The sequence below is a fragment of the Lycorma delicatula genome, chromosome 2 (assembly GCF_047948215.1).
Source record: "Lycorma delicatula isolate Av1 chromosome 2, ASM4794821v1, whole genome shotgun sequence".
NCBI lineage: Eukaryota > Metazoa > Arthropoda > Insecta > Hemiptera > Fulgoridae > Lycorma > Lycorma delicatula.
Window position 1 is genome coordinate 36,589,130 of NC_134456.1, and position 24,654 is coordinate 36,613,783.

At 27.9% G+C, this 24,654-nt stretch overlaps 1 protein-coding gene across 1 annotated transcript in view; it reads right to left on the reverse strand.

Moving 5' to 3' along the window:
* Positions 1 to 24,654, reverse strand: part of LOC142320652 (RNA-binding protein 25-like) — an 87,715-nt gene that overhangs the window by 22,864 nt on the left and 40,197 nt on the right. The window contains exons 10-12 of the mRNA XM_075358692.1: positions 9,743 to 9,978; positions 6,262 to 6,502; positions 105 to 271 (exon numbers count right to left, since the gene is read on the reverse strand). Of these exons, the coding sequence (XP_075214807.1) occupies positions 105 to 271; positions 6,262 to 6,502; positions 9,743 to 9,978 (644 nt within the window). The remainder of the gene's footprint in view (positions 1 to 104; positions 272 to 6,261; positions 6,503 to 9,742; positions 9,979 to 24,654) is intronic.

Consider the following 24,654-nt stretch of genomic DNA (forward strand, 5'->3'; position numbering starts at 1 on the left):
ACAAAAGGAAATGCAGCATTAAATAATTTAATGTAATAAGAGTTTTTTTTTGTTTAATATATAACAATAATAATCAACAAAATTAAATTAAAAGTAGCACTAACTTGTAATATTTTATATCATCTCTTTCATCATCATAATCTTCAAGAAATTCTTTTAAACGTTTTGCTTCCTTCTCACGCTCTTCCTCTTTTATTCTTTTTTTTTCTTTTTCTCTCATTAATTCTTTTGCTTTGTGTCTTTCCCTGCTTTCCCATGTTCTTAGCCGTTCCTGTAAAACAAAAATCTCAGATAAATAAAACTTCTCAATGAAAATACATGTAATGAGAAACAATTGTTTTGACTCAAGATTTTTTTCCATTAACCTAGAAAACACTTTGTTTGATTAATCTCCAATCTATTACATATTGACACAGATTTTCTAAATACTTTTTTCAAGCTTCCCAACCTTCTTTCAGAAATGCTAACTACAAGAACAAAATGAAAAGTTGAAATGTATGTGATTAGTCATAATAATTGACAACAATGTACAATAATTAATCATTTACACATTTGGATAGCAGGCTGAGATTGTTTTTCTTCTACAAGATGACTTTAGTCGCAATCTCTAGTCAATCTAGGAACCATTCATCTGTTATTGACGTTAAACCATTAATGTATTGAAACTTCTAGTTAATCCATACTATTGAATTCCTGTCAATTGTTCAACATTCTGTTTATCACCCCAATTTTTTATCTGTACCAATTTATTAATAAACTGTACACTTTTGGTTTGCATTAGTCAACCAGTAGTCACATTAAAGCAGTCACAACATTTGTACAGTTAAACACTAAATAATGTTTTTATGAGCAGTCACTATCCTAAAATGGCATTAAAAAATAAGTCACTATTTATTGTACAATTTTATAATTCCAATTAATTTACAATTTTACTGTCTTTACTTTTCAGTATAGAACTATAGATGAAACTGTCATATACACAATATCTAAACTGCTTATTTTCAAAATTACTTTAATTTAATTTAAAAATTAAATATAGATTTGCATTAATTATTTTATTTATTGAATCCAAAGTTATGAAGATTAATTAAATGCACTGTCCTAAACATTTCTTTATTTCTGCTAATAGATTATTCACTGATATATATCATTTTAGATAAGAGAAAAATGATAATGTAGATTTTCTGTCACTTTATAAGTTAGATTATTAATTTTTAGCGACTTCATTTTTTATAATTTATCACACAATTTGTTAATCGTGATGAAATATATTGAATTATATTTCAAGATTTGTTTGAAATTACAGTAAAACTATTAATTTTATCTTTTAGGTACCAGTGTTTATGGACTATAAAGAATTAATACCTGTAAAGTATTTGTGTAAACAATACGATGTGTTGTTTTTCAAATAGACCAATAAATTTATGAACTAATGAGTACAATTTACATAATCTTTATCACTATTTTGTTTGAAGTATTCAAAATCTTGATGCACAGAAAAGAATTTTAGATTTGTTACATTTTTATAATTTGTCTAATAGCTTCTCAGACTGAAAAGGTTGTACAAGAAGTAGTAGGCCTAAGCAGACAGGCTTAACCATTATGAAAACTATACGATAGGAGTTCTTTTTCAAAACTAACAATACAAAGTCCTACTTTAGGAAATACATAATGGATATATATGGTCAAAAATTTACAAAATATGTATTTACATTAACATCCATAAATTTGAATTTATCAGCTACTTTTTTCCTAATATATCAGAGGGTATTTTAAACAAATTAATGATACTCTTGTTTCAATCACATTTTTGAAGACAAATTAAATTTTGTAAATATACTTCCAGCATGACCAAAAAATTAATTCCATGTTCATGATGTAGGCCATTAGCAGTTACATTTTACATAAGTGTTACTTTATAGTTTCTCGTGTCTATTTAGGTCACTGATTATTTAAATCTCTATGATGAAGGAAAGAAGAAATTCAATAAAGAAAAATTATCCATTGCTTTTCAGGCAATAGAGAGCATAGGTTGGGTTTCAATTATTAAAGATAAATGGTTCCCAAAACAAAAGCTCCAATAAATAAATTTATTGGATACAACCAAAAAAAAAAAAATTGCCACTTTAAACTTACAACTCTTTTTTCAATTGACATACACATTATAATAACACATGTCGCACAAGAAGTTATAACCATTTTTGTACCAGTCCGATCACTCAGAAAGCAGGGCAATATTTATCCCGGCAACTACTCTTGATGCAAGGTGATAATAACCTCCCTACACCCAACCTTACTTTTGTAACAAGTACAATATATTATTACTTGTTACTTAACTCTTAAACTTCTAAATATTTTTATTAGTTTTATCATTCTCATCTATAAAAAGATTCCTCACAAATTTTTTTCTTTTAAAGAATGACTACAGTTTCACAGATTCTCCTGCTGCATTTTGGTCATATGTCTTTAGAATGAACTAGAAGATTTGTACTACACTATTATCAAAATCTGAAACCGCCCTATAAGGTACCTTTACTAAATAATGTGGCTTTTAAATAGAATGGTCATCGGTTACTTAAAACAGCATTTGTGTTAATAAACAAAACCACCACTATTAAATAACCATAACCATTAGCAAACCACTGACTCATGAGGGCAGGTGCATAAGACAATGCAGATTGACACTGTCTACAGCGATTTCAAAAATTATCATGAGATCATCCACTGTAGTAAATGATGTTATGGGGAACAAATGGTGAGGGAATATCCATGAGCTCACACAATAAGACACTCTCCCATTCCAACTCTTTGTATACAGGTTCATAAGCGTATCAATTCTTTTAACAAAATATGACCAAAATACACCTAGAAACAAAACTCCCATCAAACAATCTCAAGTAATTAAGATTTATATCTTTGTGTTGTAGAACTAGTAACAATATAAAAGAAGTGTTACACATGTGCGCACGTGCACTCACACAGCTATCATATGTACCATATTGATTTGAACAGTAACATGATTTTTTTCAAAACGTTTGCTTTCCAAAAACAAGATTGTTTTTATATTCAGAGTTCTTTTAACTTAATGTCCAAAGGAAAAAACAAACTGTAAATTCTTTAATATTGTTATGTTTGACAAGACAAGACAGCCAAACTTACAGATTTAATGTGCATTGAATCAGTCATTCAGTAAAAGTTAATTATATTCAGTATCAACCATTATTAAAAGTGAAGAAGTTTATTAAAAGAAAAGCAGCACAGCACAGCACAGTTCACATTTTGTTTCAATCTTTCATATACCATTCTACTGACTGCATTATGGTTGTCACATCATGTGCACCATCATTCTGTACTATCATAAATATGAATGTTGAATTAAAAGCTAGTATAGATCATCAACATCCCGTGTTCTGTCTGTCGGCATGTTCCTCACACCACTGCTATCTCTACTCATTTCTGTCTCAAGCCTTCTTTTTTGTCCCCTTGTAATTTCCAAACCTCACTTATCTATTAACTTTATCAATCTTCTTCATAGCTTCCTTTCTCCTTCTACTGATCCTTCCAAGGCAGTTATCAAGATTTCAATTCCTCTAACCACATGTCCTAACCAGTTTTCCTTTCTTCTGTGTGATAGTACATATTGAATTAATAAACTGAACTTACGATTCATACTGTAAATAAATGGTTATTAACAAAGCTAAAAATGTAATGATGATGGCAAAAAAAAAACCTGACATTTAACAATAAAATTACTTTAAGGAACAAAATCAAACAAGTGAACATGAAAGATCAGGAACTTCAGATGACTACAGATGCCATCCAAAGAAAAGGGAAAGAAGTGATGATTAAGCAATATTCAAATTGCTAATCATTTAATTATAGGGTGAAATAATTTCAAAGCAAGCAATGGTTGGGGCCGGCAAAATGATGATTATGATGTATTCCTAAGACAATGCACATTAGCCCAAACACTTTTAAAAAAAAGAGTTACTTAACTGTTTTTCACACTTACTAATAAAACATGCATATATCTTTTTCATTTGATCGGTAATTTTGACCAGACTCATGTAAAACAAAAAGGTTTTTTTATGTACATTTTAACGTTACAGTAAATAAAATGAAGGAAAACTAAGACCAATTGATATCCAATTGTCATTAAAAAAAAAAAATGATGTCCAAAGAAATACATAAAATTAGAACATGCACTCATAGTTCACTAGTTGAAAGTAATATGGGCATCAAAAGTTAAGACATGCATCAAAACAACCTCAATAACATGACTTTATATTTTAAATACCTGGCTTTACAGGATATTTGACTGAAAAAGTGAAAAATGAAGTTAGAAATTAAAATTCAGATTACCAATTATTTTTTGAGAATGGCTAACTACTGGATGTTACGATTAAACCATTTATGAACTTCTTAAAAAAAAAAAATATATATATATATATGATGATTGGATGTGCTCTTCTGACCACAATCTTACCACTTGTGTGTAAAATTAAAACAAAGAAAACAGAGCTCTGCAATTATATGCTTAAGCATGAAATGAGATCTCTACAAGTATAAAACAGGGCTTTAAATTGGGTTGATTTTCTAATAATTCAGATGGTTCAGAAGAAGACAAAGTCCAAAAAATATAAACAAACAATGAGCAATTATAGGAGAGTAAGGGATCCTTTACAAGAGAGTAAAGGATTGCAGCCTTGCAGAGGCGGAGGATAGTGGCACTGAAGATGCCAAAGGCAAGGGCAGATGATCAGCTTATAATATTATTTATTGATGTCCTTTTTCAGGGTGGTAGGAGATGAGGTTGTCCTATCTTTAAATCCTGAATGTCAGCTTTCAACTTGGCCCCATTCCCAAGTAAATTCTATTTAAAATTTTCAAGAGGTTCAAGATAATATACCTCAAGGTTGTATACCCGCAGTTACAGGAATACCAGGAGCTGGGACATGAGCATTCCAGTCTCATAATTGAGAGATCTTGAGTTCAAATCAGCCAATTTTTTTAACTTTAATTTTTTCTTTAATGTACAGAATGCAATCAATTTTTTACAATAAAGTATTTATAGTAAGTAACAATACTTATAAGATTCTAGAATAAATTATATAAATTTCAAGTTTCACTGATTATTTTATGTGAGTATATAAACAACTATTAATCTAAAAATGTGTGAAGAGGAAGTGTATGGGGAAAAACAGATTGTTTATAAAACAATTATTTTTAATAAAACTTAAAAAAATTTTAAATAAATCTATTTAAATGTTCAGCTTGCCTGTTGCAATCTGCAGAACAATCACTGAGAGAAAAAAATGAACCATAAAAAAAAATTTTTGAAGCAACAAACTAAGGAGTAAAATGAATCATTTTGCGATTATTGAGACTGGAATAATTTCCACTTGGTTGCTGTTACTGTGACTACAAAAATAAAAATAAGCAGTCTGAACCACTCAAAAATCTTTACATGGAATTAAGTCAAAAATGGGGCTAAGTTGGAGTTGATATTCTGAATTTAATGAAGCAACCCTCCTGCTGCTGCCCTGCAAAACAGCACCAATATACAACATTCTAAATTGATTGCCTAACCTTGTGAATAGTTATGATTATTATGGTTATTAAAATATAGAAATTTTACTAGTTTATGTATATAACTGTAATTTTAATTATTACTGCAATAATGTTATCATAACTACACTATGCTATTCATTTTGAAGACTAACTAATGGTACTAATTTGAAAGACACTGCTAAATTATAAAATTGTACAGTTAAAGTTTCAATTAATTTAGTTATACCAAGTTATCAGTGAAAAATTCTGTATTAACAATGAATTACTACTTTAATTTCAGTCACTTATATTTTTTCCTCTAAACATTAAGTCTAAATGTCTTGTAATCTTACTCAGCATCCTGCATCTTTTACATTACACATATATATAAAACTTTTTTAAAATTCAAATATTTCACGTACAATTTCACAACTTTGCTAATTAAATTCAAAAACCAACAATAATAATGCAGGATACCATGAAAGTTGATTATTGGGATTAGTTTTTTTTTTCTGTTACTGGGTTTGGTGGTTAAGTTGTTTTTTGAAGAAAATAAAAATAAAAAATAAAAATATAACACAATTCCTTTTCTCTCACATAAATACACAATTAGAAAAAAGATGTGATTTAAGAAAATGAAAAATTTTTACAGAGAAATTAATTTGTATTATAAGTAAACACAAACAACTTATATAAAACAACTACACGTACTTGATAAGCAGCTTCCTTTTCTCTTGCTTTTCTCTCTAGTTTTCTTTTTTCTTTTAGTTCTTCTTCTTCTTCCTTTTCTCTGAGTAAATCCTTTTCTGATTTACGTTCTTCTCTTTCTCGTTGTTCTCTTTCCCTTTCCCGCTCCCTTTCTTTCTCTCTTTCCCGCTCCCTTTCCCTCTCTCTTTCTCGTTCTCTTTCCCTTTCTCTCTCTTTTTCCCTTTCACGATCCCTATCTCTAGATCTGAAAGAGATCAATATGTAAATTATCAAATGATCTAATAAATTAAACCTTTAATTAAATAAAATTAATCATTTTTAATATGTAATAAAGTTAGTTGTATAAATAACAGAAAATTAATTTTATGAGCATATGATAAAACTTAAATAAATCCCTAATAAGTAATTACATAGGAAAATTACATTTTGTTTAAACAAAAGTGTGGCTAATTATGACCTATTATGATTATGTTCACCCTGTTTTGAAATACTGATTGTAATTTGTGAAAGTTTACCAATATTATTAGGCTTCTAATAACAAGAAAGATTTTACAAGGCCTGCTGAACTTTCCTCTCATCCTTACAGATCCATATTTTCTGAAGACCTGTACCTAAGTACAGAAAGATGGTTTATCATCTACATATTCTGCCTAATTTTTTTTCAAGTCCCCACCAAAACAGTTTTATTAGCACCCTAAAACAATACATAATGTAAGTAGGCACTTAAGATTAGTTACCCGATTCACAGAACTTCATCTTGGGGGTTCAGCTTATTACTAAGCGATAGAATTTTAAAATCAAAAGCAGTCATTTAAAATTAAGTTCTTTTACAAGTTTTAAGATGGAACTATTCGAAACATTAATTTAACAGTTATTTATAATCTGTTCAGGAATTAATGAATGCATTGGAGTATTTCCATTTCCCAAAATTAATTGATAACGGATAGCAATAAATACACATCTTAAAAAATCAACTTATATAAATTTTTTGTTCCTATCTGGAAACTAACTGGGGGTCAATGCCTCCAATTCTAATGATATTTTCTTTTTAGGTAACACCACTAGGAAAAGACTGTTATAAGAAGCTTTATTTAGAATTACCAGTGTTGTGCATATATATATATATATATATATATTTTTTTTTTTTAAATCTCAATCGTGTCATATAAGAGGGTTATTTTTTTTTCAAGGTCCCATCGGTCACACAATTGAAACCAGTGAAAATAAAAAATTTTTTTATTTAACAAGTACTTACATAGTTGCGCTATTTTTCTACATAGTTGCCACTCCGATTTAGAAATTTGTCTAACGATTTGACATTTGTGGTACCAACTTTCCAATACCCTCGTCATAGAACGGAGTCGCCTGTGTTTTCAGCCATGTTTCTACACACACACAGTTTGCGGTACTGAAGTCTCTTACTCACAATGGTGTAGAGAGCTGACCTTGAAATTTCAGGAAACGAATCACTCAATACAGAAATTGTGAATTAACGATTTTCTCGAATTGCCTCATCTACTCGCTCAACGAGATTATCAGTTGACACTCACTTCCTTCCCTGACTGCCTGCATCATGAACATCTGTACGTCCTGCTTTAAAGTTCCTGCACCATTGTTGCACTTTGCTGTCACTCATTGAAGTTTCACCATACACATTACTTATTCGTTGATGAATTTCAGCTGCATTACACCCCTCAGCCTGAAGAAATTGAATTACTTCACACTTGGCGGGAGACACTATTGTTGTAAACATGTTTACGTGCTAGCTGCGTGTTCAGAACTAAACGAAGTGATGCGGTGTGATTGAAGGCCATACTAGAGACGCTGTGCAACACATATGCGCAACAGTTCATCCAATTTTTGCGCGGGTTTTTATTTTGTGACCAATCAGACCTTGAAATAAAAATAGCCCTCGTATTTAGCCTTTATAAGAACATTTGAGTTCCAGATTCTTTCAGCTGGTATTTTTTCAGACATCTTTTAACTTAGTACAAAGATATCTTAAAATGGTAAAGTTGGATGTCTTAAGATGGATAAACTGTAAAGTTTACAGTTTACTCTTACGGCAAAAATTCACAATAGATGACGACACTTTCATGTCAACAAGATCTTGACATTTGATCAAATTTGACATGCTTTTTCTAGTATTGGCAAATTTTACCCTGCTCATTGAAAAGACTAAATTTGATTTTAACATCATAACTGTAAATCTATGTTCCATCACACAATTATAATCTTATTTGAAGAAGTACTATCATTGTTGACAAACTTTGCTGCAATTCAATTCCCAAATTTTTTGTTAGTTAGGTAATGAAATATTATGAAAAATGTTATACCTTTAAACTATACTAAATGATATAACATGCACACACATATGCTGATGAAAAATTAGAACAGAAAGTGAAAACAACTTACTGACAGTGTGGATGTGTACCTATGCAGGTTTAATCCAACCACTGAAGACTGAGTTAGCCTAACTCTATTACACCTAATTTTTCACAGGAAAGAAGAGAATATCCAGAAAAATTTTTAGAAGAGATATTTGATACAAGATATATGCAAGAAAGGTTAAAGTTATCTCACAAATTGAAATCGGTATTAATATTTTTTAACTTATGAACATAAGAACATAAAAATTATAATTTATAATTAATTATAATAGTTAATTATTATATTTTGTTTGTTAAACAGATTATTCAACAATTTTTTTTGTCAAATTAATATCTCTTTTATTATACTTATACATACTGTAGTTCAGCGGGTAAAAACAGTAATATAAGTTAGAACCCAAAATATCATTTAATTACCACCATATTAATGAAAATAAAAATAACTTAAATGTCTGACAACCATAAATTAAAATTTAATTTAAATTTTTTTCATTTGTAACTCATATTACTGCATCATTTGTTGGTAAAAACATTTAGTGATTAGCTGTGGTTTATGATTCGAGTGCTTTTTAAAATCTTTTTAAAATCATTTAAAACTACTATCTAAACAAGCTTCCAAGCGTAATGTATCAATATTAATTTGTAAATAGTGCATCTGGACTTTTTTATATAGTTTAGAAAGTTTTGGATTCTAACAAAAAGAAAACATCTAATGACACTGGTTTATGTCCTCCCCTTGGTTTATGGATTAATACACATTGGCATTCACATTTTTACAATTTTTTTTTATATATTTTTATCCATTTATCAAAATCTATCATCACATATACACATTAGTTTTTTCATATTTCTTTTTATGTTATTAAATCTATGACTTTTTGTTCTTTGACAAACTTAATTTTTGATCCTAGTTGTTAGCAGTTTTGCATTTGCTGTTTCTAAGAAGCACATTTTAACTTACCAGTGACTTAAATAAAATAGGATACAATTTTATCAAAATAAACTAATGACATTTTGAAAAATATCAAATTCAAAGCAGAATATTTATTACCAATCTAACATCTATACATTAAGTAATCTAGGTATCTATTTACCTTGAACGAGAACGATGTCTTGATTTGTGACGTTTGTGTTCAGGTGTGATACTTCTGCTTCCTCGACTACTTCTACTGTCATGTGACCTTCCTCTATCTCTATCACGATCTCGATCTCGATCTCTCTCTCTTTCACGATCACGATCCCTTCCATTTGGAGTCGGGGTCTCCTCTCTTCTTTCTTTCTTCACTTCTTCACGCCGCCTTCTTTCCAATTCTTTCTCCTCTTCCTGCTTCTGTACAACAAATACAAAACAACTGCTTACAAGACAGAAACAAACAAACATGTTAAACCTTTTAAACGAATCAATACCATAAATTTTTTTCTTTTTTTTTAAGAAAAGGGATTACAATTAAATTTTTTTTAACAATATGAAAAAAGGTAATTTGAAATAAGCATTAGTTATGTCATCTGCAAAAACACAGAAAACAGAAACTCAAGAACTTTGCTGTTGAATAATTTCACTAAACTATATATAATATATTTTCAGTGAAAATATTCATAATTTTTTTTTATAACAGTTACAAAAACATAACTGTTAAAAAAAATTGCCTGGAAATAAGTAAATTTTGAACTAAATTAACACAACAAATACAAAATCTTCAAAATGACTTACAGAGTTATGATGAATGTACACTATCCTGCTTCTTCATTAAGGAACGAAACCAATTCATCTTGTGTCATTATATTACCACTGAATCACAGCTGATATGATGATGATATCTTGCAATATTGAAAATAAAATACCTATTGATTATTTTAAAAAGCAAAACATCCATATAATCCAACATTTACAAAATAATTGAAAAGCTAATCCGTTCCCAAAAACAAATGAATTAAGTTAAAATTTAATTTATAAGCCAAAAGTTTAAAATCCAAGGATACAAAATAAATATTTAGATAAGTACTTCCTAAATCTGCACAAATCAAAACAAGAACACTATAAAAAGTCATTCACTTCAATAAAAATGAAAGAAAGGAATAGTGAAATGTAAATCACTAACACTCAAATTAGAAAAAAAAAATTTAACACAAACAGCAAGCTATAACGCATTACAATGAATGTAAAGAAGTTGATATTTTATAAAGAACCTCTAACTCTTAATTAATTTTACTTTCTCCATTAAATAATTAAAAAAAAAAACTGAACAGAAGAAAATTAATCAGTATGTGATTAATATAAGATATAATTAAAACTACCCATTTGACATATGTAAAAGCAGTAAACAATGCTGTAAAAAAAAATAAGAATTTTCTTGTCTGCATAAACCACTGTAATTCATTCATCTGCAAACACTGAATGTCTAAATGAAGAAACTTATAGTCATAGAGTTAAAATCAATAAATTCTATAAAACAAAAAGAAAACACTGGCTGCTAAATTAATTTTACAGATAAAATATTTATTTAATATCTACAATTATTTTATTATTAATATTGATATTTTCAATATATTTTTACCCTAACATATTTCTGGTTTAATATATTAAGATACTAAAAGAAAATTACAAATATAAAAATGAATGGGACTCATTAATGTTAGGAGCAAAAAGAAAAAAATTAATATTTAATTAAAATTATAGAGCTTATTAATACATAAAATATGAAGTGCTGTTTCTATTAACACATTTTCTACAGCTTCAAGTTCATATCCACAGACAACATATCTATAAACTTACAGTTGCAACATGACATCAGCAAAATTAGATGTTCGAACACTTAAATGAGTAGCAGAATTACTGGTACAAATGTTCAGAATATATACATTAATTTTGTTCTTTTTAGTAAGCTTACTTCCAACTGTTAACAAATCTTTAAATCAACAAAAATCTACCGACTGAATAAATGAAGTAACACCCTAAATTATACAGAACCACCTACAACCTAAATATGATTAAATATATGCTTCAATTGGAAAAGTGGACCTTCAAGTTTACTTCTTCAGAAAACATATATATTAGTAATTTTACTGTAAACATTATATAATTTAAATATAGCCTACTTGAACACAATTTTTCAAAGTGCATAATTACTGATACTATTTAAAATAGGCAAATACAAGAGTCTAAATCAAAAATATTCCTTTCATGTATTCTATTTCCTTCTTTATTTCAATTATTACAATCACACACTGTGCTGCCAAAAACTCTTTTTATGTATAAAAATACCAACAAAAAATACCAACAAACCAACAAAAAAGCAAAAACTTTTGAATGTTAACATTAAAAAATTGCTGTCACCAACAAAAATACTTAAGATTTAATTTATTAAGCAATTGGCACCGTTGGTATTAATACAATTGTATAAATTAAATCTCCACTTAATTTAAAAAGTGTAAATCCTAGTCCTTTGAAGCTGTTACTCCATCTTCAAGGATTTAAATTCAAATCAATAATCATATTTAAATTAACCTGTTATGTTCATAATAGTCGGTCGTCAAGAATAACATTAATTATCTAATAGTTGTAAACATCTAACAAACATGACATTACTGTCTTATTGACATACGATTAATTTTATTCTTTACAACTGACTATTATGAACATAACAATTTAATTTAAAAACGATTGATTAGAATATAAATTAACACTGTAAAATCACTGAAGATGGAGTAACAGCTTCGAAAGTACTAGGATTTACACTTTTTAAACTGTTGTAAGTGGAAATTTAATTTATTTATACAAAAATCCTTTAACAAAGAAAAGTAATTTTAAAAAATCTTTTTTTGGAATAAATACATCTGAACCTTCTTATAATTTTAATACTGATAGTATTCACAAAACAAAAGTTGAAATTACGGCAATAAAACACTATTTAACTTATTTTTTATTTTTATTATTCATATTTAAACATTCTAAATTGAAGTAGTAGGTTTTAGAAATAAAGTTTTATCACCTCAAGATGAGAAATATTGTTTAAACATTTTTAAGAAAATAATTATTTAAAAAAAAATGGAAAATTAAATTGTAAGTTAAGATAATTAATATTTGAGTAAGGTCATGGAAAAGAACAAAAACAGTTGGTATCTACCAAACTTAGGAACAAATGTTCTTTTTAACAACTCCGAAACAATAGAAAAATAAAAACTCAAAATTGGAATAAATTCAAAACACGAATTCAACTAACAAAAAATTTTAACTTTTTCAAAGATTGAAAAATATTTACTGTTTGAACTGCAGTCAAAAAAGAATCTCTGACACATTAAACAAAGTAGCATTTATTTTAACGAGGTAAATGTATTTGTTACATATGAGATGCAGTATAGAAGTAAATTATGATTACATTACAACTCAAAAGTAGAGTATCTATCACACATCACCCGCAGATGCATAAACCTTCGTTCTTAAACAAAATAAATATCATTCATTTTCAAGTAACCCTCAATATTTTTTTTCCGAGAATTATGATCATAAATTTTTCATTTAAACCTTTTGTACAGCACACAAAAGTTGCTTAACTCAACTAATTATTTTATATTCTTTCAACTACAGAAGTATTTCATACTTTAACAAAAGATAAAAAATTACAACTCATTAATGCTTCCATAAAAATTACTTTTATATCGATTTAGGAGCCCCATGGTGTTAAGGATTTGATTAACAGCAGCAGGTAATCTGAATCTTACACGTTCAACTAACAACTACATTACTATTGTGAATATACAAAGATTGAGAATATACATAATATCACACTAATAGGCTCCTCTTGAAAATGTAAATATCCCGTTTGTATTTGTCTTAAAAAACAGAACGTACTACAAACTCAGCCAAGACATATTACATCTAGCATTACAGGAGTGCACAGTAAGCGAGCAAGTAGTTTATTTTTGCAAGACATGACTGAAGTAACAATGATATCAAATTTTCAGTTTATATTCTACAGATATCATTTCTATTTCAAGATCAAACATATCCTCATAATAATCTATCACTGCCTCCCTGTTATCACTATCGCTAGTGTTTTATTAATACATTTGTTGAAAAATGTGATTACAACTTTATCACTTAACGATCCCCAGAAAACAGATTTCTTATACAGCAACCTACTAATTCCACAGAAAGTATTCAGTCAATACTAACAACATTTCTATATATAGCAATTATATAAACTATAGCAATATTATTTCACATAATTTCTGGTATTTGAATTTTTTTTAAAAACCAACCAACAAAAGGTATTGAAAAAGAATTCAGAGGAAACCATTTTTTTTACATTTTTTCTGATAGAATTGGCTATACCATAATTTTGTTTTTGTAATTAAAAATATGAAAACAAACATAAATTTTAAATATCTAATAGATTTATATATATAGACAATTCCAAAATTAAAAAAATAAACTAAATTCTACACAATGTAATCAAAACACCAAAGAGAAAATCCATTTATCCAAGGACAGATGAAAATGTTATAAAAAAAAAATTACTCAAAACCTTCTGGAAAGGTAATGAGATTACAATATTCTACAGAATCATGCATTTAAATATCATTACGGCTAGGTAATTAAAATAATAAATCGACTGAAAATATTATATAAAATTTTTAAATAAAAAATAAAGGAATCATTAAACAGTAAATTTATAAAATAATTCAACACAATAAGAATAATATTTAACTTATTTACTGTATCTATGCTTACCATGGTTATGTAGAACTGCTCAAGTAAACAACAGTAGTCACTAGATTGTATCTAAAGAAATTACATATCAAATATGCGGCAATTTAAAGTATAACATTAATTTAGCAACATACACCTCTCTTTTATAAACAGAAAACAAAAATTGAGATGTTCATAAATTATGATTACATTACAACTCAAAAGTAGAGTATCTATCACACATCACACGCACATGCATAAACCTTTCGTTCTTAAACAAAACATACCCTAATAAGTAAAAAAATTTCACAAAAACTGAAAAATAAAAATAAAAAGAAAGACATACAGTAAAATAAATTATAAGATGATTTACCAGTATTTGTAGTCTACCTAGATTAGATGAATTGCAGTACACTTCCTCTGAAATAATTAACAACAACATACAAAATTTATATTTTCATAATATTTATTCATTAACTTCAATCAAACGTAAATCAAGAATCGTTTTTATGTTACAATACCTGTTTGATAGTGAATCATCTGTTTCGTTAATATGCTAAAATAATTAATAATTTTGCATAAAAATCATGCAGTATAATAATGCAAAAAAAAATATATATTAAAGTACAAACAATTAATTAATTAATTAAATTTAAAAGCAATGTGACTAATGTAGAATCTCATGCTTCAAAAAATCACAATATGGACAAACACCCATGCCTACTACAATTATAATAAAAGTAATAAGTTACAATCACATAACTAACCAAAAACCACAATTAATAGTAAATAGTTTACAATTTAAAAATAAAATCATAAATATTTTTCAATACCATTTAAGCATTATTTTTTAATATTTTATTGCTACATCACATTTCATCTGCAATTACTTTAATGAAACAAAAAATCCTGATATTAAAAAGTAAATAAGGTCTTACAGAATTTTTAAATCAAAAAAGAAGAAAAAAATGTTGAGAACTAGAATGGTTTCAGTTATTTATGACTGATCAAACAAAATTTATTTAAAATATTATTTTAAAAATTCACATCTTAATGCTTTCAGTTGCTTCTTCGGATTGGCTGGTGTTTCTATTTTTAACTCTGGTGTCAGTTGATGTGATTACTGAATTTTTTTTATTTAAAAACTATTCTTAAAAATATGAGGAAAATGTTATTTGAAATGTATCTGTTTATTAATTCCATTATTATAAATATTGATTTGTATATTTCAACATGTTTTAGTGCGATAAGACAGCAATTTTTTTTACAAGTAAAATACAAGAATTTTTTAGTGTAGAATATTAATTTATTTTTTCCTAAAGAAAAGCATCAGCTGACTTCAGAGAAAAACAGCAGTACCATTCAGACATAAAACAACAAACCAGTATGATGGTATTTTTTAAAACTTCATACTAAATAAATTTTTGTTACGTTTGTCATTTCTAATCTTACTCTATAATAGTCTACCTCAAGCTTATTAAGTTCACAGAAGCCCTAAAAAAACTCTACTTGAAGCACAAGGCTTTCTAGTATCTTAATACAGATTTACTAATATAAAATAAAAAAATGCAACACAACCACATTGTACTGTAGAAGGCATCACGAAAGTTGCCTGAAGTTTTCTTTGGAAAATTACACTGTTTGATAACAAAATTTCATAACCAGTAGATTAGATATAAAATTTAAGTATATAAAAACAGTTTAAAAATATGTAAGTACTTTTTTTTAAATTTCCTGATGGTTACACAATTTTAATATGAAACCAAAAAAAAAACAATATCGGCTCTTTGCGGAGAGACCTTTTTTTATTGATTGAACCATGTTTTTTAATACACTAATACAAGCGTATAATTTCAACCAATAAAAAAATTAATATAAAAACTGTTACAAAGGAAAGGTGAATTTCAATTAAAACTGATGACATTTAGCTTTCTGCTAAAGAATTTTACCTAACAGTGAATGACACCAAAACAGGTGTACAGAAAATTATTACGACTGCACTATATGTCACACTAATGTGAAGTAACTAAAATATTTTTTAACATACAACATATGCTGTTACCATTCATATCATGGAACTTTTCTTTCATCACAACCCTTTTTCAATGTCACTACTGACTGAAATTATTACATACAGCAACAGAGTTAAGACACAATTCAACCCAAAACAGCTTTACCAAGAGCCAGCCAAAATAACATTATTATTTTTTAAAAATACCCTCCACATTAAAACCTACAATCCGAGGAATTTCAAAAAAATACTCCTTTAACAGACGTAACTGTTCTTAAATATAATTTTATATGTATTGAAAATGCACTACCACACAACAGTTAAAAATGGGGTATATCTTTCATGCATAACTTGAAATTATTCTGATAGATTTTTATCAAATGGATATTAACTTTTAAGAATACCGTAGAAAGATACAAGGTCTAATAGAATAAAGTACTAAATTCTTTCAGTTAGTGGTTCGTAATATACAACTCTTTAAAGATAATTCTTGAAAATTAATACCACAGTACAATAGTACAAAGAATTTACTTAAAAATGTGCAGTCTAATGGGAAATAACCTTAATAGGAAAGTAATGAACATGACACTCTGGAAGAATAGACAATGCTTTATATTGCCAATAAATGAGCAAGTTAAGGTCAGAAACACTAAAAACAGTATTTTTCCCATGGTTTATTTTGAAATCTTAAAAATCTCTGGGCTTTGTTGACAGATTTCAGGAACACTGAAGATCAACTAAAAAAGAATATCCTTATTCATGTCATTAGGACTATTATCCAATTATTAGGAAAAGAATAAATCATCTTTAAAATAAGATAAAAATAATGTTATCAATTTCATCAATAGTGACAAAAGTGATACGTAACAACACTGACATCAATTGTTACTATAATTACTTAAAACATTTTCTAACATATCATTAAAAATATATACATGATAGATATGTTAATAAATAGTGTCCTTTTTTTGGTTGTATTTAATCAATGGTAACAATTTTTTGATAACTGGACATGCAAAATAAAATATAGCAGAATGCACTATTTAAAATAGCAAACAATTAATTAATAAATTTAGAAATAAATTATATTAAACTGATTGAAAATTTGATACAAGTTCTTAACTGTCTTTCATACTCAGTTGAGGAACAAATAAGTAATTCAAATACAAAGTAAAATTATCTATACATATATAAAAATAATCTGAACACAAGATAAGCTACTAATTTCATAGTTAATTGGAATTTTCTAGCACATTAACTTATAAATAAATTTAACTTTTAGTTAATTGCAAATAAAAATAAATGAAGCGGATAAAAATACAGAATAATTTACTAATAGACATAAAATTGTATTATACATGCATCGGTAGTGTAAGGCAAATTCAATCTATTTTTATTGCTTTTTTTACAAAAGAGAAAGAATAAGTATTGACTTACCTTAAATAAAAGCACTACTTAATACATCATATCAAATATTCCATCATAAAAAGTTTTTAGCTTGCTATAGTTCATGTCTGCTTTCATTTCAAAACTAAAATTTACTTTTTTCTTTTGGCAAAAAAAAACAATGTAATCAAAAAAGAATGATAAAAAAGAAATATGGTTAGTGTATTAAACAAAATAAAATTTTCAGGACATAAGTTAATTACCAGTATTATTTAAACTAGGATATTTAAATTTGTGCAGGTAAACCAATACACTAACATCACATTTATACATACTACACACACACACACACACACACACACACACACACACACACACACACACACATATATATATATATATATATATATATATATATATCTGCGAGTGTATATGTGTATACCATATATATATTTGTACCAACAAAAACTGCCAATTCAATACCAGGATCACAAAAGATGGATTTCATCAATCTAAAAAGAACAAAATCCAAAGAATAACCACAGGTTGAAATGACTCCTCTGAACATGTAGGGTTCTTGTACAATTAAAAAATCAAGACTGAAATCCAAATAATCTAAAATTAAGAAGTCATAACATGTTCTTTCACCCCTATCCATTTTTTATTTTCACAAGTACACTGAACAAGAATCCCATGAAGTAAAAAATAGATTAACAAAAATCAAACACAATACTTCAAACTGATACAAACAGAAATAAATCAACAAAAGCTTACAAAAAACAAACACAAAGTAAAAGAAAAGAACAGCAGCTTAAATTACTACAAATTAATAAATATATATTTACAACAGTTAAGAATCAGCAAAAAAGCATTTAAATTATAAATATTTCAACTTTTTTTAACCAAAAATGCAAAAAATACACAAGAAAAAAATATTCATCTAAACTATTACATTACTTTATTAAAAACTAACTAAAACAGTGCAATATTATCACCTAAAACAAAAGCATTTACCCAAGCTAAGGATAAGTTTATGATGTATAATTATAAAAAATTGTAGTCCTATGCATTCAGGGCCCAACCGTTTATAGCAAACAAGAATAATATTTAAATGAATAATATCTACATGTGATCAGATACATCTGTATTAAATTATAAAATACCTGTCACGACATCAACCTAAATCGGCATAATGTACTACAAAATGATTAGTTCCTTTAGTAATACAATAGTTCTTTTAAGTAGTCTAAAAAAAAAATAATAAATAGAAATATAGTAACACAATATCAATATTTAAAACTCGATATTTTTATTGCAAAGCAAATTTTAATTGTACAGTTATCTTACTTTGAGTTCTAACATTTCTGTTAATAAAACATTCAACACTTTTTTGTTAACAGAGTAACAAAAATATTTAACTAATATTATACACCTTTATTTTAATAGAGCATCAGGACAAATATAGCAAATCAGTCTTATTAAACACACTTACTAAGATCTGCAACATCAATAGGTAGCAGTCAAATAACCAAATAGCAAGAGCCAAATAACCATTTGAATGTTTTACAGGGCTTAATCATATTATTTGTTCTATTTATGATGTAAGTAAAGTCAAACATAAAAAAATTACTTGAGTTATGATTTCAGGTAATTCATAACAAAATTTTTAAAAAACATTCAGCTTAAACAACCATACGTAATAGCATGCATGTATATAAAGCAGATTATACCGCATAATTATAAAATAAGAAAATTAAAAGAAGATTAAATAATGTACCTGCATTTAATACAACTGTACTATTCACTTCAATCATTAAAAAAAAATCAGAATAGCCCTTCACCAAACCTTTCAACAGAGAGTACATTTTCACTGATAGCTAGCTTCATTCTTTTGCTGCAAATAAATTTTACTATGTTCTTCTTCTTAATTGAAAAAAAACCTTAAATCTAAACAGGTAATAATCCATACAGGGAATAAATAGCAGTATGGTAGCAGCAAAGGAAATAAACAGCAGGATGATGATCACCCAGGTTATTCATTCAGTCTTTTCTGAATAGATCAAATATGGTTCATAACCAGAGGTTTTCCTCTGTTATGAACCATATCTGCTGTATACAAGAAAAGGCTGAATTTTTTTATGGTGTAATCATTTATACATAAGTATTATTACTACACATGCAACTTAAATATTTCTTCTTGTTAACACTTAAATCTATAACTGTCTATTGGAATCATGAGGAGATAAATGGGTACATCCAAACTGGCCATTGGTACATTTATAATGAATTTGTCTACATGCTTCTCTATTGTGTCAGTCACTTTCTGTTTCGCCTTATACTGTATCACAAATGAACAAAGTCAAATTCTGATAAAAGCTACTATTGGTTAAACGCTTACGCCAAGTACTGTTTACCAAAGTTACCTGGTTAAACTTTAACTAAGTTTCATCAGAAAAACAATGAATGCATCTCTTTTTTCTGGAAATGGGATAAGGAAAGCTTGAGCAAAGCTAGTTATACAACTAGTACAGTGTATTACTGAAATATTTGCACTTCTTACTATTGTCTCTAGTAATTTTACTTATTATTTTAAAAACCTTACTTTTTATTAAGTAATTTATGTTTTTACAAAAGTATTCAATGAAATTCAAGGTAATAAAATTTGAGTATTAACATTTATTTACTTTTATAATTATTTATTAAAATTACAAAAAATAAAACACCATGAAAATATAATTCAACTTTCACTCTAGAAAGCTTGCATGGGATGTATTTATTACCCATAATACACTGTTAAAATCAATACTGGCCACATTATGAATACTGATATTCTTTTTTGTACCCAATTTAATGGGTCAGGCAGGATGGATTAAAACTATAGCCTTAGTGATATTACAAGACGCACACATCATATTCAAATCTATAATTACCATCAAAAAACTTTAAAAAAAGAAAAAGAATTACAGCCTATAAAAATGAGAATAAGTAGCTTGTAATTGCATAAAGTAACTTAATTTGTGGCAAAAAATAAGATAACATTAAAAATTACAAAATACCCTGGAAAAACAGATTTACATTAGTGGGATATGTCCATTCCAAATTTTTCAGGAGAAAATAAAAATTCAAATAGATTAAGAGAAATGCTAAATGATAGGCATAATTTTAATCAGAAAACCCCAATAAGATATACATTCATACTATAGCAGCAAGATATTGCATTTTGTTACCAGAATCCAGGGAAAAATCTATCTATTTTTAACAAAATTAAATATTTATCATAATCTAGACTAAGAAAAAACATAAAATAAGTTATATGTTAAAAAAAGTTATATTTAGTTACCAAAGAATTTCTTCCAATTTCTTTGATGGATTTTAAAGCACTTAACAATCAACAAGTTAGTTACCATGAATCTTGAATCTACTTCTCAGTTACAATACACATATTTAGAGCAAATGACTGAATAATTTAATAATTTCCTTTAGCAATACAAAAGCTACATAAACTGAAAAATTTAACTCCAAAAAATTTCTGGACAACCACGTTAATAACTAGAAAATTAACGAAGTACTGATATTCAAGGACATAGAAATTGTGGAAAACAGAATCAATAACTAATAAAAAAAAGCCTACATGCAACTGAAAATCCAAGAAAATTAAAAGTACAAACAGTAAAAAACTTACAAAATAAAAAATTATATAACAAATACCTCAATTTAAATAAACAGACATAAAAACATATGCAAACATCTCATAAATGTTGATTACTGTAAAATAAGATTCCCAGTAAAGTATAATGCATGCAACTAACTACAATTCCACAAAAAAGCAATATTAAGATAATAAATTAAAATTAAAAACAATATTAATAACAGAAACTACAGTGCAGTTTTAATTTGTGCCAAAAACAAAACAAAAAATAAATTTATATTTTATAATGTTTTATGATGATCAATAGTAAAATAATACAATGAGGTGCAGAAAGAAGAGGCAGGATATGTGGTTAATACAAAAAAAGAATAAAAATATGTATATATAAAATTTCACACTGAACAAAGAAGTTAATATGAAACCAAAATAAAATAATAGTCTGAAAATATCTCATTGCAAAGATATTTTACATAAACAGAGAGTAAAATGTTATAATCTCTAAAAAAGGGAAATTAAACAACATAGCACAGATATTCCATTTTAATCCCTTAACACTTTGATTGTGGACGACTCACCATATGAGCCTGATTTATTATGAAGCAGAAAATAAATGCAACTGCACATTAGGAGGCAGAAATCTCATGATTTAACTACAATTATGCTTATTACTCACAGCCACCGAACCCTTTAACAAAACCATTTTTTTTATACTACTTCAATGAGAGTTTAAGATGCTTGTGGGTTGTAATTGTTGCAGATTATAATATACAGTTTTTAATCACATATACAATTTTCTTTATCCATAACACATATATAATACAAACATGAATATTACTAATAAAATTCTATCAATATAATTTGTATTATTATAGGTAGGATTGGTACAGTTATTTTCTTAAGTTATTTTCTACAGTTATTTTTTCAAGCATAATTGCTACTTAGTCTTCATGTTGGTCTAGTTCTACACTGCCTGTTAATCCAACTATGTACATATGACATCAATATACAAGAAAAATATTTCATAAAATGAAATGAATTATCATGATTTTTAAAGTAACATTTAAATATAATTCCGCCTTTACAATTTTGTAAAATACAAAGTTATATCTCCTCATCATTAAAGGATCCATAAATTTTATGAAGTATTCAATCACTCCTCTAAAATTAATTTTAAAAACTAGTTTTGCAGGCACAGTAACTATATATATATATATATATATATATACATACACCGACATTGACTGCTATGCACATTAATGAAAAGTATACAGCGGACTGTAGACTTACCTTAACTTCTGGGATCTATAAGAACCAATTCATTAAAAGTGCCTTTACTTAATGTCATTTTACCTTACTTCGTTCTTTAAATTCCAGGATACAACAGCCTGAGATATTCCAGGTATTGAGAATCATAAGATTACAAGGATGTGCAGGTATATATAATTTATAGTTTTTGTACTTGTTTAACTCTTTTTTAAATTTCTTGGTAATAAACAAAGATATCCACTTGATTTTTGTGTATAATTTTCATGTAAATATCTAAAAACCATTTTCTAGATTTTTTAAATTTAATCTTGAAAGGGGTGAAGAAAATTAAAAAACTTTTTTAAATGATTACAAATGTTCCCCATTTCAGACAACATTATACAAGATATATTCACTCTATTTGGACTCGCAAATACTCTTCAGCTAAATATCTAATAACTACTATCAGGTTTTTTGAAGTTTAATATTTTAAGGAGTTAAAACATAATTTTTTTTTCATTTTTGCCGTTTTTATGCTACCGCTATTGAATCAATCTTTATGGAATTTGGAAACATTGTGAAGGTAAATTTATGTTTGCAATTTCATGAGCAAAGCCACGCCAGGAAATTAAAAAAACAATTAGTGGTGCTTCCTGTACTGACCAAACTGCAGCTATAAAGAAATTGCGATACACAGACAGTTTTTATAAATTGAACTGAGTTTAATAAATACAAGTGGATCCAGACGTGAAGGATGTTTAGTCCTAACCTGTTATAATCCACTGACTATGATGGAAAACAGTGCCGGGCAAATCCACAACAGGGATGTTGGTAATACAGTATGTCCGTAATACAATAGCGAGGTTTTAAATGGTTACAGCTTCAAGACAAACCACTGTAGAGAGATGAACTGTCTGTTTCATGAAAGAGAAACCCTCCCAAGTTTACGTGTGTGAGAGTCAGCACATGAGTGTTGTGTTTCCAGTACACACAAACAGCACATGCACATTAGTCTTCATGTTTGCAGTGCAAAGGAAGGTTCTATGTGTGTTGTGGCTTCTACGTTTGAGTCACTTAGACATGTTATGAGTGAATACAGTCATGTATACAATGAAAATAACATTTAATGATGGGACAAACAACTCAAAGAAACAGGCAGCCTATTGAAGCAAACATGTACAGGATGACTATCAGTGTCTGATGAAACGATTGAAGCAGTGCGAACATGTTTCTTGTGTAGCCCGAAGTATTCTACACAGTTGGGCATTCCTAAAACAATTGTTCATAATGTGTTAAAAAGACAATTATGTTTCACTGCTTACACAATTCATGTGTTACAACTTTATCTACAGGACAAAGTAAAACATTTTGATTTTGCTGTAGACATTCTGGATAGGTTAGAGCAGAAGATAATTTTTTAAACAAGTTCATTTTCAGTGATAAGCAATGTTTCATGATTCTGGACGATTACATCAGTATAATGTTCGTACATAGGGTACTGAACCTCCAAACGTGATACTGAACATCAGCATGACAGCGAAAAAGAGAAATGTATAGTATGGAATTGAATGAGATAGTTACTGGCCCCTTCTTTTTTGCTGAAAAAACTGTAACGGGGAACATCTTCCTGGATATGTTAGAAAGGTATGCAGTACCCCAAATACTGGAGAATTCCATTTTCCAGTTAGATGGAGCTCCTTCACATTTGTAATCATGCAGAATTTTCTTCACAAAACATTTCCTCAGGAATGGATCACGAGAAGGGTGGACTGCTTGACCCCCACAGTCTCCAAAACCTTACCCCATGGATTTCTATTTTTGGGGCATGTAAAAACACAAATTCATTCTGTTCAAGTTCTAAATCTGAACCATTTAAAAGAAAGGATCACTAAAGCTGTTTCTTCCATCATGCTGAATGTTCTGTCAGGTACGGCAAGAGTCTGAATATCATCTTGGTGTCTATAGGGCAACTAAGGAAGCACACATCAAAATCTACTGAACAAGTAAGACACTTGGGAGAGCTTAT